Source organism: Poecilia mexicana, unplaced genomic scaffold (assembly GCF_051168715.1).
Source record: "Poecilia mexicana isolate PSO_F unplaced genomic scaffold, ASM5116871v1 scaffold_8, whole genome shotgun sequence".
Taxonomy (NCBI): Eukaryota; Metazoa; Chordata; class Actinopteri; order Cyprinodontiformes; family Poeciliidae; genus Poecilia; species Poecilia mexicana.
In genome coordinates, this window is record NW_028263377.1 from 13539531 (window position 1) to 13557332 (window position 17802).

Below are 17802 nucleotides of genomic sequence, written 5' to 3' on the forward strand. Positions count from 1 at the left end.
ATTGAAAGTTTTATGTTGTGCTTTGTGCATACAGTGGAAAACTACTGTCACAACATGTTTTATAAGCTCTTCTGACCCTTTCAACCTCACTGACTATTACAGTTTGTTCCAGGTCTGTATCAGAAATCACAACTTCCTTCCACAAAGTTCTGCAACAAAGATAGAGACAAATTGCTCTATTAAGTGCACTGATGCACAGAGCGTGATCCTCTTTTTTCTTTTATTCATAAACTTGTGTTTTGATTATTATCAGTCTTCATACCAGACTTTTGATAATAATTTTTCCACAACAATATTCATTTAATAACTGTAGTACCGATTGTCTACACACGTTGTCATGTAATAATCATGAATCCTGACCTGTTAAGAGTTAATCACTGACAGTCAAAGTTCCTCACACATGCATTTTATGAGCTTCAGCACTCAGACCGATGCGTAGTTACATCTATATGTGACAAAAATTACTATTTACATTCAACTGAGATTTTCCTATAATTTTATTCCTATTTTGTGTGAGTGTGTGTGTGTGCGTGGGGGTGTGTGTGTGTGTGTGTGTGTGTGTGTGTGTGTGTGTGTGTGTGTGTGTGTGTGTTACCTGTATGAAATTAAATGTAGATTAGATTGATCGTTTAAGTTTAAACAGAAGATTAAAATGATGTAAAACAACATTGGGTTTGTTGCTACATGAGTTGAATAGCACTGAATGATTTCTCTTTCAATGTACATAGGTGAGTTTACTGCTTTGTAGTTTATTCTCCACTGAAAAAGTTGACATGGCTGCTACACATTTTCATGGGTGGTAAAAAGTTTTCTTTTATTTACGCAAACTTTGACCTACATTCATTTTTATACATCCCAAACTGCGTAAAATATTGCCCTGGTAGTAATTAGTTAAATATTCTCCTTTATTGAGTAACTTTTTAAATAATATACCTTTAGGAGAAGTTTTACTGCACTGCACTTTTCACCTCTGAGTAAAATAATGAAGTATCACAACTTTAACTTGAGCAAAATTTCTGTATTTTCTATCCACTGCAGGTAACTTCACTGAATGTAGATAAAACATGCTTTAACCAAAAGTGCTCCAGACACAGACGTACAGTTTATTTTGAAGTGAAACCTATTTTTTATGCTCATATTTTTATTTGCTTTTATGTTACTTTCTGCAGACTGGCAACATGTCCAGGGTGAACCCCGCCTCTCGCCTGAAACGTCAGCTGGAGATGGGCACCAGCAACCCTCCAAACCCCACTAGGTACAAGGGTGCACAGAAAATGGATGGATGGTTGGATGGATGTTATTTTCTACAATTATGCTGTGAAATAAATTTTTATAGCTGAAGTTTAAATCCGTGGGACAGCAACCATAAACATTTTTGCATTTAAGCTGTTCATAAACTGTTGTTATGCTTTTTGTGAACAAAACAAACAAGTGAAATATGGTAATGCTCTTACCAATCACACAAGAGTTAATCAGTCAACAAGTGAGTCATGGACGTATGAAACTACGACCATCTGTCACCTTCAGCAGACATGTCATTCTTTGCAATCTTTGTTGGACTTTAACTTAGTGTGTTAAAACAACACTTGCTGAAACTGATTTCACCTGCAGAAGGTTTGCTGCTCATTAGCTGCACTCTGCAGGTTTTAGACAGAAAAGCTTCATAAATTTGTCTGTGACATCCAGGGTGTGCAGCCAGAAGCCAACAGTGTTTGATGCAGGGCCGTAACTTAGTTTGTTAGGGACCTAAGATTTGTTTTAAAATCATGTGTTTTTGGTGAATTAATATTTAATTTCAAGTCTGTAATCAAAGAAGAGATTAGTTTTTATAAGTTAGTTTTTCTTGATTGCCTTGACCTGCTTAGGAAAGCTAGGATCCACTCATTTTTCATCATCACTATCTCAGCAGATTTGAACACATCTTGTAAATGTGTCAACCCTTTCTCACTGATTTGATACATTTTCCTCACTCTTTTCCAAAGCTGGGCAGATGTCATTCAAGCAGTCCTCCACTGTTTCAAAAAATTGTTACGAAACAAAAATCAAATGTTTCCAACTATTAGAACCAAGATAGATCACCATGAAATCACTGAAGCTCTTGTTTGACACTCCTTCACAGAAAAATTCAAATCAGTCTGTAGGCTTTGAAAGTTGCCATGTCTGTGTTGTTCTTTACCAGCATGGATAGAGGAGGTGCAAGGCAGATGAGAATGAGTTAATATGGGTATTTTTTATTCTGGAATATATATTGTTTTATTGAAACAAGGGGTGAAGGACCTGGACTGTGACCTGGAAGGGGTGACCCTCAACTGGTAGACTACTCAGATAACACTAGGTAGTCTAAACCAGGTGTTTTCAAAGTGAGAGCTGTTACTGACTTCTCATTTACTGTGCATTTACAACTTCCTGCTGTGACTGCATCTCTTTTAGCTTCCTGTAAAGAAAAAAAAATCCCAGGGTTTGCAAATAATACTGTTGCATTGGAGCATGTTGAGTTCCTCTACATGACAATCCAACTTTAAGTTCATCCAACTCAATTTATTATGTTTTTTTTAAACTGAATTCATTAAGTTGGTTTAACTCGACAGATTTAAGTCAGTCAAATTATTTAGTTTACTTCAAATAAAGAAGAATCTCATTTTTTACCTGGGTTTTTAGGCTCAGGCAGCCTTTACTTGAGCGTAGTTAGGCAGGAAAGTGGATAATGACAGAGGGAGCAGACATGCAGTGAAGGTCATCAGGCAGGAATCTAACCTGCGATGGGCACGTCAAGGACTAAGGTCTCTTTATGCGAGTTGTGCTCTTCCTCTGTGCCACCACAACACCCTGGTTGATGCAGGATCTGTTCCTGGTGAAGCTTGTGTCATGACATCAGACTTAGGATATTAACATGATGTTGAACTTTATTATTTCAAATACTTTTTAGAGTGCACTCTAAGAAGTGTACTCTAAAAATACACATTTTGGAGGTGCAGGTGAGATGCCTCATGGGTACAACTCACATTAGGAGACCTTAGTCCTTGATGTGTCCATCGCAGGTTCGATTCCAGCCTGATCCCCTTCACTGCATGTCTGGCCCCTCTGTCATTACCCACGTTCCTGTCTACTGCTCTCAAATAAAGGCTGCCTGAGCCAAAAACCCTTTTAAAAGAGAGATCCCTTAGTAGTTCATTTCTTTATTTGAACTAAACTAGATGCTTTGAGTAAGACTGACTTAAATTTGTCAAGTTCTGTCAATTTAATAAATTAAGTTGGATAAACTTAATTGATTTACGTGTTACCAATTGAAGCAATTCAATTAAGTTGGTTCTACTATGTTCATTTTTCAGTGTGCAGGTTCTTTGAAAAAACTAAAATAACATGTTAAACATTTAAATTCTAGCTGTATTTTGAGTGATAATGTAATTTTGGATATTTCAGTTTTTTAGTTTGGAAAAACTTAAACGATTTAGTTGACTTTCTGTAGAATCAGTCAAAGAGATTTGATTTATTCATTAGAAAAAAAAATATTTGAGTAAGAGTGACTTATTCTTGTCATGTTAAACACACTTAATGAATTAGGTTATAAACACTTAGTAAATTGAGTTGGTCAGACACTGAATACGAAACTGGCATTGAACTCAATTGTTTCAACTAAAGTCAAAGTAAAAAGATTCTTTAAGTTAATTTAAGTTAGTTAGATTTGTAAATTTAAAAATAATTAAACACAAAAAAGTAAGTTGTCGTCAATAAACCAAATTAATTCAGTTAGATTAATGTAGAAAAGTCCTTTAGATGAACGACAGTCCAAAACACTTTTTAGAGTGCAGCCAGTCTCCATAGGTAAACAGAACAAGTGTGTGTTTCTTTCTAAAATAGTGTTTCCTGTTGAGCTTTTGCCAGGCAATCAACCTCCAGCAATCAATATTTTCAAATGATTTGGTGGAACTTTTCTACCTAGACCATCAAAATAAATTGAACAAAACAATAAAAAAGTTTGCAACTCAGGTTTATTTAAACAGAGATGACAAGAGAAAATCACATTTTTCAAAGCTGAAGCAGCTATTATGCATTGGTAGCTGTAAGACAAAGGCCAACAAATACTCAAGTGGTGAATTTATTGCATAAACTTTGTGATTAAGATACTTTTTAGTTACTTGTGTCTTTTACATTACAACAGCCATAATAGTTAAATCATTTTGGAAAATACTAATTTCTCCAGCTCTACAATGGTTTTCTGTTTCTGAAATTGGAAACAAGAATATTGGGAGACATTATGAGGTATTGGCAAGAAGAGTATATTCTAATTATCTAGAATACGTTCAAGCACAATCCTCCTGTACTACCACAGTTTTAATTCTGTGATCCAAGACCATCAACTAACTATGAGATATTCGCTACCAGCTGGAATTTTAATTTAGTCTATATTGGCCTGCAGGAGTAAAAGGGAAGTCAAAAGTTTCACATCTGAATATAAACTAAAACAACATCAGTGAGGCTGTTTCACCCCAGACAGATGAACTCAGTGTTACACCTGGTTTTCACATGTAGAGTGCTTTAGTACTCTGAAGTTACTTAGCAGGGATTTTGGTTGTTGCACTTCAAAAACGCACATTGATATTGTCAATAATTGACTTTCAGGATGTTTATTTCACCTTTGTTGTTTTATAATTTATAGTTAATTGTATAACTCAGTTGCCTAAGAACAAACACTCAAATAATTAGCAATTTAATTTCAGTTTTAAGAGCTGTATCAAACCAAAGAATATTCTTGATATCTGTTTTTTTACATGCTTATACTATCAGTGATTGCATTTTTAAGCAGTGATTCTAACCTTAAAATTGAAGCTTAAAAATTCAAACCTGAAAAATTGTTTAGTTAGAAAGACTCACTCTGAACACAAGCAGGCTGAAATGTGTTAGCTCTAAAGCTAATCTCACAACCAGTTCATGCAAATCATTTAACCCTTTAGTGAATTAATATTGCAGTCTAATAAACTTCTGAAACTTAATATTCAAGTTTTGCAGAACACATCAGGATGAGTTTTTTTTTTAATAAATCCAAAAGGTTACTTGAGAACCTAATGAAAGGTGCAAACCAAAAAAGCAAGTGTACAGGATGTAGCCCATGCATGAGTAAATAAGTAATAATTTTACTGTTTAATCAACTATTCAATACATTTTCTCTCCACCACTGGATTAGTAAAACAAAATAAACCTTTAAACGAACAATGTACAAGAAGGTTGTATGAGATCTACATAAGCATAATGAAAACTAATTAAAATATTTAAGTGTTAATATTTATTGAAATATCTAAAATGTTTATATATCAGAAAAGAATTTGAAAAGTTTTGACGATTACTCTTCTAGTGTCAGTATCTATCAGTTTTTTTTTAGTAGCTAAAAAAATACTTATTTAAATATTTGGTGATATTTAGAAACTAATAAGATAAGCTAGTGCTTTGTTCTTTCACTGAAATTGAATCTTGACTTTAATCGATTTCAGAATTTTCCTCCAAGTTTTCCATGTAAGTGGTTGAGGAACAAATGCTGCTGCTGATCCCAGAGCTGATCTCAGACGGTGTGACTCTGTTATTCAGCCATTCAGCTACTTGGTCATGTCCTCGTCGTCTCTGTTCCTCTGAAATGCTCCCATATCCTGAAGCAACATCTCCGCTCACTGAAACAGAGATTGATGTGTTATTCAAGAGAAATATAGTTTAACAAAGTCTGTAAACTAAACATTTATTATTATTTTATAAAACTTACTAAAAGGACCAGTATCTTTGCTCTTTGCTGTTCTCACATGAGGTTCTGTTGGTTCCTCTGGTTCCTTTCCTAAAGCTTTCATCATTCGCTCTACCATCTCCTGTTCTCTTCTTTTCCACTCCTCTCCCGTAAGTATAGAAAAAAAGTAGTTCTGAAATTCGTCTTCTGCTGTGAAGCATCCTTTGTTTTGTTTTATCATGTTAATAATTTTTTGTAATAGTTTGTTGATATGACCAGGATAATCAGAAACACAGTCTTTTAGAACATGGTATCTGTTCCCACATTTCTCCAGAAGCTCCTGGATCTCCTTTCCCTCTCTGACGATGTAATTCTCTACAGGGAGGTAATTGATCCAGTCTCCCCTGGTAAAAACCACCATGCAGTGTCTCCACACTCTCTCTGTTAATGGCTTCATGATCTCCAGCAGAGCTTTGAGATCTTTCTCTGTGAAAGATCTGCAGATGGGAACAAGCAGGAGAAAAACATGAGGTCCAGGAGAACACATGGAGACACTGTGGAGAACTTCATCTTTGATCCAGTCAGGTGGTGTTGGGTCTGAGAACCAGCCTGGAGTTTCAACCACTGAGACTTTTACTCCATTAAAGTTTGTTTCATGTTTCACACATGTTGCAGATTTCTGATCTTGGTAGTTCTGAAATGATGAAAAAATAAACACAAATAAATCTATCTTTTAATGTACTCTGCTCACTGGACACCTATGTCTGGGTGTTAAACTTTACGGGAGCTTTTTGCTTATACAGCATGTTGTTACCTTTTTCAACCAAGCTCTGGGAGGAGTCAGGCTAAAACAATCCTTGAACAGAATCATGTTCCCAGCAACACTTTTCCCTGAACATTTCTGGCCAACAAGAACAATCTTGATGTCAGTGATTGGATGTTTCTCATCTGTAAAACAAACAAAAATTATAGTAAGCATGATCCTGAAACATTTATTTGACAAGACTATATCATAAATTAGTTAATAATTATTGCCTACCTTCAAACAGCTCTTTCAGGACTCTTGACCGTCTCTCATTGATCTTCTTCAACCTTCTGGCCATCTTGTCTCCAGTCTCTCTCTTGGTTTCTAGCTCTGCTGCTCGGTCCAGCTCCACTTCATAGTAAGGATTTTCATTTCCTGCCCACATCTCTTCAATCTTCTCCAGTAGTTCCTTTACCTGAGTCTTATCACTGTGGTCCTTGTTGTTCAGGACATGATACCTGTTCTCACACTTGTTCACTATCCACTGCAGGCCTTCATCACTCTCTATTCGCTCCTCTACAGTCTTCACTCCTAACCAGTCTCCAAATGTAAATAGAACAAGTGTGTGTTTCCAGATTTCTTCTCTAAACAGACTCATGTGTTCCTGAACAGATCTCAGACATGATTCATCAGCGTTGATCATCACAGGAACAACCAGCAGCACAGCATGTGGTCCTGGAGGACACAGATTCACACTGTTCTCTATTTCCAGTTTATCCATCTCACTGGTTTCCTGAAGGGTGTTGATGCAGAACCAACCAGGAGAATCGACCACTGTGAGCCGCCTTCCTTCAACCAGACCATGACTGATTTCACTGTGGGTTGTTCTTCTGTTACCCTTATCATTAACATTAAACATATTTTTCCCTAGAATGGTGTTTCCTGTTGAGCTTATGCCAGCCAAGTGCCCTGAAATTATTACTATTTTTAAATGGTCTGGAGGGACTTTTCCACCTAAACCAATAAAACAGAAAAAAAAAAATAATAATTTGTTTATTCTATTTAAAAAAGTTTGCAACTCAGCCTTACTTAGCATCACATTGACGAAAATAGACCAATTAAACAATTGCAAAGCTGCTAATTATTCGCAGTTAAAAGAGAAAGACCAAAAAAAAATACTCAGGAGGTGAATCTAATGCATAAATTGTGTTATTTACACCAGTTAATTATAGTCTTATTTTATTGAGAATTGTTAAAGGCTTTCTAAAACTAAAGTAAAAATGCTTTTTTTTTACATGGTACTTCATCTATTTTTTTGTTTTAGCTCTATGTTAGATTTCTGTTTCTAAAATCTTTCCCTGAAAGGAATCATAAAGTTTTGGTTGTGTTCTACCAAGAGAAAATAAAATTGTTTTGTTTCTTAAGTTTGATTTGATGTTTCTTTTCTTCAAATAATTTTCAAAACATTTTCTAAAAGAGAAACTTCAACAATGCAATGCTGTTATGTTTTATTTTCTCATATGTGAATCCTGAAACATTTACTTCCTTCAACAAAGACAAAAAGAAAACCCAAAACTAAATGCTCTAGTTTGTTGTTTATATTCATACTAAACAATGTTAATATTAATTGAGCCACAGAGTCAAGGAGCCTCTTGTGACTCTTGAGCTGCAGGTTGAAAACTCCTGATCTAGCAAATGAAAACTCTGATTGCATCTCAATTCTGCTGAATTCAGTGTTCAGGTAAAACTTTGAACACTAAATTCCAGTTTTTAAAAAATTTATCCAAATGAACAATTTGTTGTGTTTCTGTACTATTTGCTCTCGGTGAAGGCAGACGCTTTTTTCCTCTGCTCCCTTCCTGCCCTTGTCTGCCCTGCTTGCTCTATTTTTGTCCTGTCTTTTTCTATATTTTTGGAGCCTTTCTTTGCACATCATCCAAATATATAAATTATAGATCTGGTCAACCGATCTCTCAATGCAATTGATCAAATTTTTGACAAGAAGACTGGGCACAGGAGAGCCCTCTTGTTCTGCGGGGACACACCCAGCGGGATTCACTCTGGATTTATTCATGATTACAGGATTTCTGCTGTTTTGAGCTTGCGGATTCCTGGCTTATCGACAAATTTGTGACGGACTTGGCCGAACTAGCGAACACTCAGACTGTTGGTGTGGACAGAGACGCAAGTTGGAATCTTGAACTTGGAATGTTGCCGAGACTCGCAGTCCAGCTGAGAACTCCAAAACTGACTAACGAGTTGGAATCGATCTTGGAGAAGTTGCTAGTTTAAGTTCAGTGGAACGACCAAACTAATCTGAATAATTGGGAACTGAGATGTATCGGAGGCGCTTTAGGGAAGATTCAAATTTATAATCTTCCCGACCTAAGACATTCTGTTTCTGAATTGGTTTTCCCCATGCTGCCTTGGAAGGGCTGCATATTTCCGATATCCTTGAAGATACGTAAACATAACGCTCCTTCCCACTTCACCCCTTCCTGTTATCCATGCAGCTGTGGACCTGAGCGCTCCGAAGGACATTCCTTGATAACAACATCTTATCGGACTTCTGCCAGGAGGCTGAGTAACATGGTTTCATGGGCCTGTGACGTCACCGCCTTCACTCATGTCTTTGTTTTGCCCTTTGTTTTATCTGAATGTTGCCATTTACCCTAATCTGTCCTTTCTTCTTTATTTTGTATTTTGTTAGAATTTGTGGAGCACTCACTTTGAACCCAGAAAACGAATTAGAACAAACTTGGAATCCAGAAACTCTTAGCCAGTCTTTAGTTTATATTTTAGAAACAGTAGAGTACTCACTAATTAGATCAGGGGTGTCAAACGTACGGCCCGCGGGCCGGAACCGGCCCGCCGAACGATTTAGTCCGGCCCGGGGGCTAAATGCATTATCATTATTCATGAAAAAACATACACTTCGTTTAATTGAAAATCTGCAGTTCCTATACTGTCCACGAGGGGCGCTGTGTTTTATTCAGAGCACACAACATGATGCAACACTGCAGCGGAACTAACAGCAGATGGCAGCACTGAGCTTCAGGTTCTGTAAACAAGTTGGATTCTATGCTTTACCAGCTTTTTATTTTGACCCTGGCAACCTCATATTTTTCGCGCATGCTAACATACATACATGTTATGTATGCATGTTTTTCTATATGTATGCATTTTATGCATCAACAAATGTACTTAATCAAATGTCTGTTTAAAACAGCTGACACTTAAGATATCAAATGTGTGAAGCCAGATAATTTGTTGAAATTGCTTCCCAGATGTTGAAAATTGATTTTAAACCTTTTCTTAATTTTTGTCTGTTGTATTTTGTGATGCAGGACAGTGTTTTTAAGTTCCAAAAACTGTGAATAAATGTTTTGCAACATTGTACAATCACTGAGATCAGTTCTTATGCATAATGCACTTAAATAAATGCTTAACTGAGTAAAAGTATTGTTGAAATTGCAGATACCTTTCTTAAAAACTGAGATTATTCATAATATATTTTGTAAAAGTGAAATTCGTTTAATATAAAAACCAACAACAAGTCCACTTTTATTGGTTCTATTTAATCTTGTGTGTGGCCCCCTGCAGATCAGATTAAGCTGTATGCGGCCCCTAAACCAAAATGAGTTTGACACCCCTGAATTAGATTATACTTCTTAGATTAATTTTAGATCATTATTACAACCCAGAAAAGGAATTAGAACAAACCTAGAATCCAGAAAAAATTCTTCCAGAACAGGAACATTTAGTTTTATTATTACTTAGAAACCGTGGAGTACTCATTACTTTTACAAATTTAGACCATACTTAGAAAGTCCAGACAATAGCAACCCAGAAGTCCACAGGAGAATTACTTACTTATACTTATGTAGCAAACGAGAACAGGGATTAGAACTTAGAATTTATTTACTTTGGATTCATCTTTAGATTACTATCATTATATAGAAACTGTGGAGTACTCACTTGTATGCCAGAAAAGGAATTAGATTAGTCACTCTTTAGCTTATTTTTTCAGAAACTAGTACTCACTATTTAGATGCAGAGACCAGAAGCCCAGAGAACCACTTTTGGAACAACATTGTTAGGCTACTTTTCAGACTCCTGTTCTCCCAACCCAGAAATGGAATTAGACCAGAGGAAACTTAGAAACCCTGAGTATGAGCCCCTAGTTTACATACTTTAGATCAACATTAGATTATTTTTCTTCTTTTGCTCTGGTTTGTTATTTTGTTTGTATTTCCTTTTAATTCCTGTAAAGCACTTTGTATTGCCTTGTTGCTGAAAATGTGCTATAATAAATAAAATTATCTTAAGTGAATGTCATCTAACGAGATAGATTTAAGATTTAAGTTCCCTAACAAAAGTAACAGAAAAACCCTGTAAATTCTAGACTCTAACAGGTAAAAATAGTGCACAAAAATCCGTGTAGGACGGTGAAGTCCTAGTGCAAAAATTTGCGTGACAGGTGGACGGAGCCTGGTGCTACAAGGTTGGAGACCTTGACCTGTTAGGCGACGGGGCCTGGATAATAGCCGTGTTAAACGGACGGCAGAGACCGGCGACAGCCGGCGACGGCGGGTGCTTAAATTCCGGAACAAAAGTATGTTTTTAGTTTTTTTTTAAAAATGTTGTTTTTTTCAAAATCCCTCTCTCTTTCTTACTGTTTATTCAATGTCACATGCTGTTTTTATTTTGTTTTTTAATTATGTAAAGCACCTTGAAATGCCTTGCTGCTGAAATGTGCTATACAAATAAAATTTGATTGATTGATTGATTTCTTCACTCAGAGGAATCATCTCAGAAGTGAAAGGAAATATTTTTCACAGATCAACTGAGAATTTTTGTTGTCTTCTTCTTGCATTTGATGACACCTCTCCTTAGTGCAATGGGAAAAAAACAAACAAACAAAAAAAAACATCTCTAATTTACGGTAAAATACCAGCAGTTGTGCCTGCCAGAATTTTACCTTTTAAATACCTTATTTGTACTGTATTTTACCATTGATTAAATATGTTTTTTACAGTGTGGCTAAGAACACACACAATCAATAAAAGTCACAGTACAACTGAGGGAATCAAACTTAAATTAGTAGTTTGTGTATTGCTAAGTATTTCAGTAGTGAAATAGTTATTTAAATGATGTACTAACAAAATCTAAAGTTTTGCCATCCAAACTCTGGTTGACATGTGTTGAGAAAAATGATTATTTTTAGTGTTTAATACAGATTAATCTTTTTGAACAAATTTTTAAACTTTGAACAGGTTTCTGTTAGTGATTTAAAATTAAACTATGGCTGGATAAGTATTCAAATGTACCAAGGAAAATGGGGTGATCTGTAGAGCTTCTCCTTGGACGCCTGTGGTTGTAACACATAGGACAGGAGGCCATGGATTAACATATGCAGGAAAGTAGAGGCCAGTATCATTTAAATTACCTTGGGAAACAGGAACTTGGCGAGTTCACAGGAAGATCAGAATCCTTCTGTGAACATCTGGGTTGTGTGAACATTTTAAATCACTAACATTTAATTTACAAGATATTTTTCTTAGTTATAGATAGCATTCTCTGATGGAACTTGTATTATTTAGTTGTAGAATTAATTTAGACGATGATAAATGGATTTGAAAACTGTATTATTTCTGAATGCTAGAATTAAATGAAAATGTTTTGTTTAGTATTAGAAAATTACTCAGGATTTATGCTAAATGGGGTTTTGGAAAATGATTGTGTTAACTTGTATACTTAGGATTGAATATTATGTTTTATAGGTTAGAAAAAAGGAATTGTACCTCATTTTGTTCTGTTGATTTTATGTGTTATTTTTGGTTTAAGGCAGGACTCAATCTTTTGGGGTGCTGAGTGCAGAGGAGTAAAACTGGGTTTGTCAACATAAACTTTCCTTAAACTAATTACAGAATTTAAGTCTGTTCCTGAGAATCTATGTAGGGAGAGATAGCGGGAGAGACTCCGGCTTTCACACATATCTGTGAAATCCTTTTCTCTGTATATCTTTTATTTAGATGGTTTTAAAACCGCAGGAGTTCAGGACGAGGCTCTCCTCTTCGTTTGTGAAACAAAAGAGCAAATGGCCTTTGTTCACAGCAGTAAATTAGGGGAAGTTCTGAGTTTTTCTGGGTGTCCAAGGTAGCTTCCAGTTGGTCAAGCGGAGGTACGCCTTAATTGAATATATTAAAAAGGAAAGACACACCTACATTATAAAAGTTCGTGCGTAGGGACTAAGAGTCAGATAGCTGCTACTATTTTGCCTTTTTTTGCACCAGCTCTCTCCAAAGACGCGTCTTTGCCTTTTCTTTTTATCTTTTTTGTCTCAGGTAATGAATGTATGTTTCTGTTGTTCTGCAGTTTTGTTGTTAATTCATAAGTTGTTTCTTATTGGATTAAATTCTGTAATTCTGTGACGTCACACGCATTGTTGTTTTCCTTGTGCCTACACGTGGCCCGCCGAGAGGACCTGGGATCACAGGAAGGAGAGAGAGACAACTTTTTCCAAAGTTAACCTATTTTAGACATATTCTTCCTTAACACCTGATACCCACAAACATCTACAGGATAAGGAATACTGTTAATTATTAGAAATAAAGTAACTTATAACCAGTGGAGGAGAAAGTACTCAAAAAATGTACTTAAGTAAAAGTACAAATAAACAGACAAAAATGTACTCAAGTAAAAGTACCACATTAATATTTTATTTAAGTAAAAGTAAAGAAGTACTGGCTTTTAAAAATACTTAAGTATTAAAAGTAAAAGTACTTGTTGAATGCATTACCTAACCCCTAATACAATATCATTAAGTGAGCCAATCGTAATTAATTTTAATACATTAGAAATGTGGCATTTTAATTAACAATGCCACAGATAAAGCATGTTTTTATTATGTTTACTCTCTGTAACATAGTTTAGACTTAGATATGTGATTCTATGCATCATATTTTCAGGGATGGAAACATTTGTCTCCGGTCCCAACATAGCATTAACTTTTTTTTGCCACTAGTGGCATTTATTTTTAAAGAAATCCAACAGAAAGGGAATGGAAAGAAGGTGGATGGGGGAGGACATGGAACCGAGGACTCGGAGCTACGTAGCAGAGTTGTAGTCAAGACCACCTACCCAAGACCAAGTCAAGACCACCACCCTGTGCTACGTGACACAAAAAAATTAAGTTTTAGCTATCAAAATTGCTTCTCAATTTGATCTGAAACATCCAAACACCTAGATATTAAATACTTAGAGCTGAAATAAATTTAATCAGTAAAGATCCGTCCAGAAGAATCGGATTGTTCCTGAATGTCATATCAATGCAGATTTTGGTCACAGCGTTGTCCCATATTGTGACACCTCAGTCAACACCTCCACACAATAATTCAGTGCATGAGTGACAACTTTTTTTCATCGCAGATGCAACATATGTGTCTCAGTACAGCTAGCTTTGCTAGCATCACGTCCACAGATCTTACCTTTCTTTAAGCTTTCCTTCGAAGTGACACTAAAAGTTGGACAAAGTCCCCACCGTCTGTGAAAGCGAAGCGCTGCTTATTTTACATGTCGCCATATCTTATGGTTTATGCAGCGCTATTATATGACTGATGATCAGACAGACATCTTCTCCCGCTCAAAGGAAACCACTGCGCATGTCTGGAGCTCCGCGTGCGAGTAAAGGTGGAGGCGATGGTTGACAACAGACACTAAGTCATGTTATTGCTCGGATTTTACGGCGCCACCTTAAGACCCTGAACTTCACATTTTAACGGACAAAAAGAGCAACGCGACTTGGATGTAACGAGTAACGCGACAGTTTTGTAGAAATGTAGTGAAGTAGAAAGTACAGATACTTACTGTAAAATGTAGTGGAGTAAAAGTAGAAAGTACCCATTATTAAATCTACTTAAGTAAAGTACAGATACACGAAAATTGTACTTAAGTACACTTCCCACCACTGCTTATAACCTACCTTCAATCAGCTCCTTGAGTTTCTTTCTTTGTTTCTGGACTTGATCAAACCTTTTTGAGGCTCTTTCAGTCAAATCTCTCATTTCTTTTCTCAGAGTTTCTCCTTGACTTCTGTCAACACAATAGTGTCTGCCTCCATTGTTTGTAATCAGGGTCTCAATTTTCTCTAAAAGTTTCTTGACTTGATCTCTATCTTCTCTGTTCCTGATATTGAGAAAATGGTTTCTGTTTCCACATTGTTGAAGAATCCTGTGCATAGCTGGTATTCTTTTGAGAGTGGATTCAATCACTTCATCACTATATGGATCGACTGCAGTGATCACCACGATGGTGTGACTGAAAACATCTGCATTGAAAAGCTCCAAATGTTGCTTTAGTGATGATTTGAATTCCTGACATACATTTGAACCAACGGGAATGACCAGAAGAAAGACATGAGGTCCTGGGGGACACAGATGGACACTGTTCTGGATTTCTATCTGATCCAGTTTTGGAGTTTCTTCTCTTGGCCCTTTCCACCACCATCCTGGAGTATCAACCACCGTGACTCGTCTGCCAAACACTTCCTGCTGCTTCGCTTCACTCTGAGCTGTTCTTCTGCTGGTGTCAAAAACATTTTGACCCAGGATGAAGTTTCCAGCTGAACTTTTACCCCTGGGACGGTCATTAAATCTTCCTCCAATCAACACAATCCTCAACTCTGTAGCAGGATGACTTTGTGCTGTAAGGAGAAGGGGTCATTAGAATGCAGTTCGGAAACATCTACTTTGTTTATACCAGCACAAAATATACATTCTAAGTCAACTGTATATTCCTATTGGAACACTTTTCTAATAAAGAAAATATCAATAACATTTATACACACAATTACATTTAAAATAAATCTTAAACAAAAATAACTAGAAAAGCAGGAGGAGACATTTTGTCCAACTCCCATCTCTTACATAAAGTCAAAGTCTTGAAATTCAACATATTCAGCCACTAAAATCAAAGTTTATAAAACAATACTCCAAGATAGACAACATTTACGGAAAGTTTTATAAAAACGTCACAAACCTGAGTTGCAAATGTCAGTTGAAGCAGCCATTTTGTTAGATTCACTCTGTCGACGTCTCTACTTGTCTGTTCCAACAAAACTTGTTCGTAAATTAAAGCAGAGTGCAAAGGTTGATGTTTTGATTGTCGGTTGGTTGATAAAGTTAAACATAGTCAGAGTTCGCCATCTACTGGAGGACTAGAATCACTGCGTTTCTACTCTGACAACCTAAACTGTCAGTATCACATTTCTTTGTGTAGGAAATCTAAAACAGCAATTGATCAAGGTGCTTCACAATTTACACCAACCATTATAACACATGACAAAGTTTAAAACAATAAAAATACAACAGAAAAAATATTAAATGAAAACAACTACATTACAATTTATAAAACTGATTTGCAATAAAACTGAAACTTAAATCAATAAACAAATAGGTTTTAATGAATTACTGTAAAAACCAGTAGGTCAAAGAAAAAGTACATAAATAATTGGAAGAATTTTGACTGTCTAATGCTGCAACATTAAGAAGTGATTTGAAATGAACAATTTAAAGAAGTAGCAACTCTTTATGTTGACTAAACTATTCGTCTTTTTGTCATGAGGTTCTGCTATTTTAGCTGCTCCTGTCACTCAGTTGTTGATCAATTTTCTATTCAAACTCTGAGTCTGTCATTTTTTTCACATCAGTTTGCTGCTTTAAATTTTTGAGTTTTAGACTTTACCCATTTAAAATTCTCACTGAAAATATTAGAACTTTTTTGCAGCATAAATCAGAGTTTTAGACTCAGGGCTATTGCTACTCAAAGGCCCTAATGCTTCTTCTCTGCCATGTTTTATGTAATTTCTTATTAGACAATCTATCAAAAGGAGACAAAAAGGAACAAAACAATTGATTGAAGTGACCAGCAAAACTATTGGGACTAAATTACTTGATATAGCAAAAACATTTTTAACAACAGGGAGAAAACAAAAAATACATTCTCCCTTCCTTTTATTACTTAATTGTGAATCTGAGCTGCTGTCATCTGGAAAGAGTTTCAGACAGCAGAAAGCAAGAACCAGCAGGTGGAAAAGCTCTTTGATTAAAAGTGATTGAATATGATTGTTATTTTAGTGCGACGTTTCAATGGGTATTTATACTGATGTTTTCCCTTGAGATATATTTACTGTTTTAACAACCTTTATAAATTGCTTATTCTTATGATTGTGTGTTTTATGTTTTTCATCTGACTGCAAGGCAAATTTCCTCACAGGGACAATAATAAGTTGATGCTAAAAATGTTCTTGCTCTATAACATAAATATTAATAACAGAACATAAATATTAATAACAGAACATAAATATTAATAACAGAACATAAATATTAATAACAGATCAAACATTAAGATCCACATCCCTTCTTTTTGAGGCATCAGAATAAAACAATATCACATTTATTTTACATAAATAAAAGCAAACATATATGACCAAATAATAATCTTATGTATTTAACTTTTTGTTTTTTGACATATATTTATATATGGGAGAATCACAAAGACAGACAAAATGGCTAATATAGACAATTGGAGAACAAAGTCACCAGACATGAAGGAATGAAAAAGGCAACAGCTGATGTCCAGCAAACTTGGATGTTTGAAGGGATTAAGTCTTATGTACCAGATCTCTAGATAATACCTGATAAAACAAATGTAACATTTTAGATTGATGATCAAGAGATCAATTGATGATAAAGAGGCACGATCTGTTCAGAAAGAAAAGTAAAGAAACCTCATCAGGTTGTTGCTCTGGTGGAAAATATAGAACAACAAGCATCTCAACAGACATCATGAAGTGTTGACAGGAACAGCAAAATCATTTTAAAAAGTGACAGAATAAACATCTAAAATGCTTTCAGACACAATTTTTCTGCACTCACACATTTAATTTTCTGATTTAAGGCCATTAAATGTATTTATAACAAGACATTCTCTGCCAGCTGGAATTTGAATCTGACTGTCTGGATTGACCTGCTGGAATAAATGGGAAGTCAAAAGTGTCACAAAAAGACTAAAATCTGAAAAATCTCTAGTTAGAAAAACTCACTCAAAGTCCCACCTCAAGAATATTGAAACATCTTAACTGTAAAGAAATATCTCCTCCTTCCTGCTTCATTAAAAAAGCAACAACAAAAAAACACTTTACTGTTTAACATTTAAATGCCGTGTAACTTCCAGAAATTAATGTTTTAAGCATTTGAGCAACACACTCTGATATGGCGAAATGAAAATCTAGCAGAAGGTACAAAGCATAACTAAAGCAAAGTATACAGTGTGAAGCTTATGCATTGAT

The 17802-nt window shown here is 35.6% G+C and overlaps 1 protein-coding gene across 1 annotated transcript; it reads right to left on the reverse strand.

Moving 5' to 3' along the window:
* Nucleotides 1-3972: 3972 nt before the first annotated feature.
* On the reverse strand, nucleotides 3973-15564 carry LOC106910876 (GTPase IMAP family member 8-like). The gene is made up of 6 exons (XM_088008293.1): nucleotides 15492-15564; nucleotides 14437-15156; nucleotides 6747-7466; nucleotides 6522-6655; nucleotides 5750-6401; nucleotides 3973-5660 (listed from the first exon to the last, which is right to left on the reverse strand). The coding sequence occupies exons 1-6, from the start codon at nucleotides 15520-15522 to the stop codon at nucleotides 5473-5475; spliced, it is 2445 nt and encodes an 814-aa protein (XP_087864419.1). The 5' UTR covers nucleotides 15523-15564; the 3' UTR covers nucleotides 3973-5472.
* Nucleotides 15565-17802: the final 2238 nt, after the last annotated feature.

What these genes read in the sequence shown, in the direction of transcription:
- LOC106910876 (XM_088008293.1), bottom strand. Translation starts at nt 15,522, where the DNA reads ATGGCTGCTTCAACTGACATTTGCAACTCAG. An exon ending in AACTGACATTTGCAACTCAG is followed by an intron (nt 15,157 to 15,491) that starts GTTTGTGACGTT and finishes TTCTCCTTACAG; the next exon opens with CACAAAGTCATCCTGCTACA. An exon ending in CCTGAAAGAGCTGTTTGAAG is followed by an intron (nt 6,656 to 6,746) that starts GTAGGCAATAAT and finishes TTTGTTTTACAG; the next exon opens with ATGAGAAACATCCAATCACT.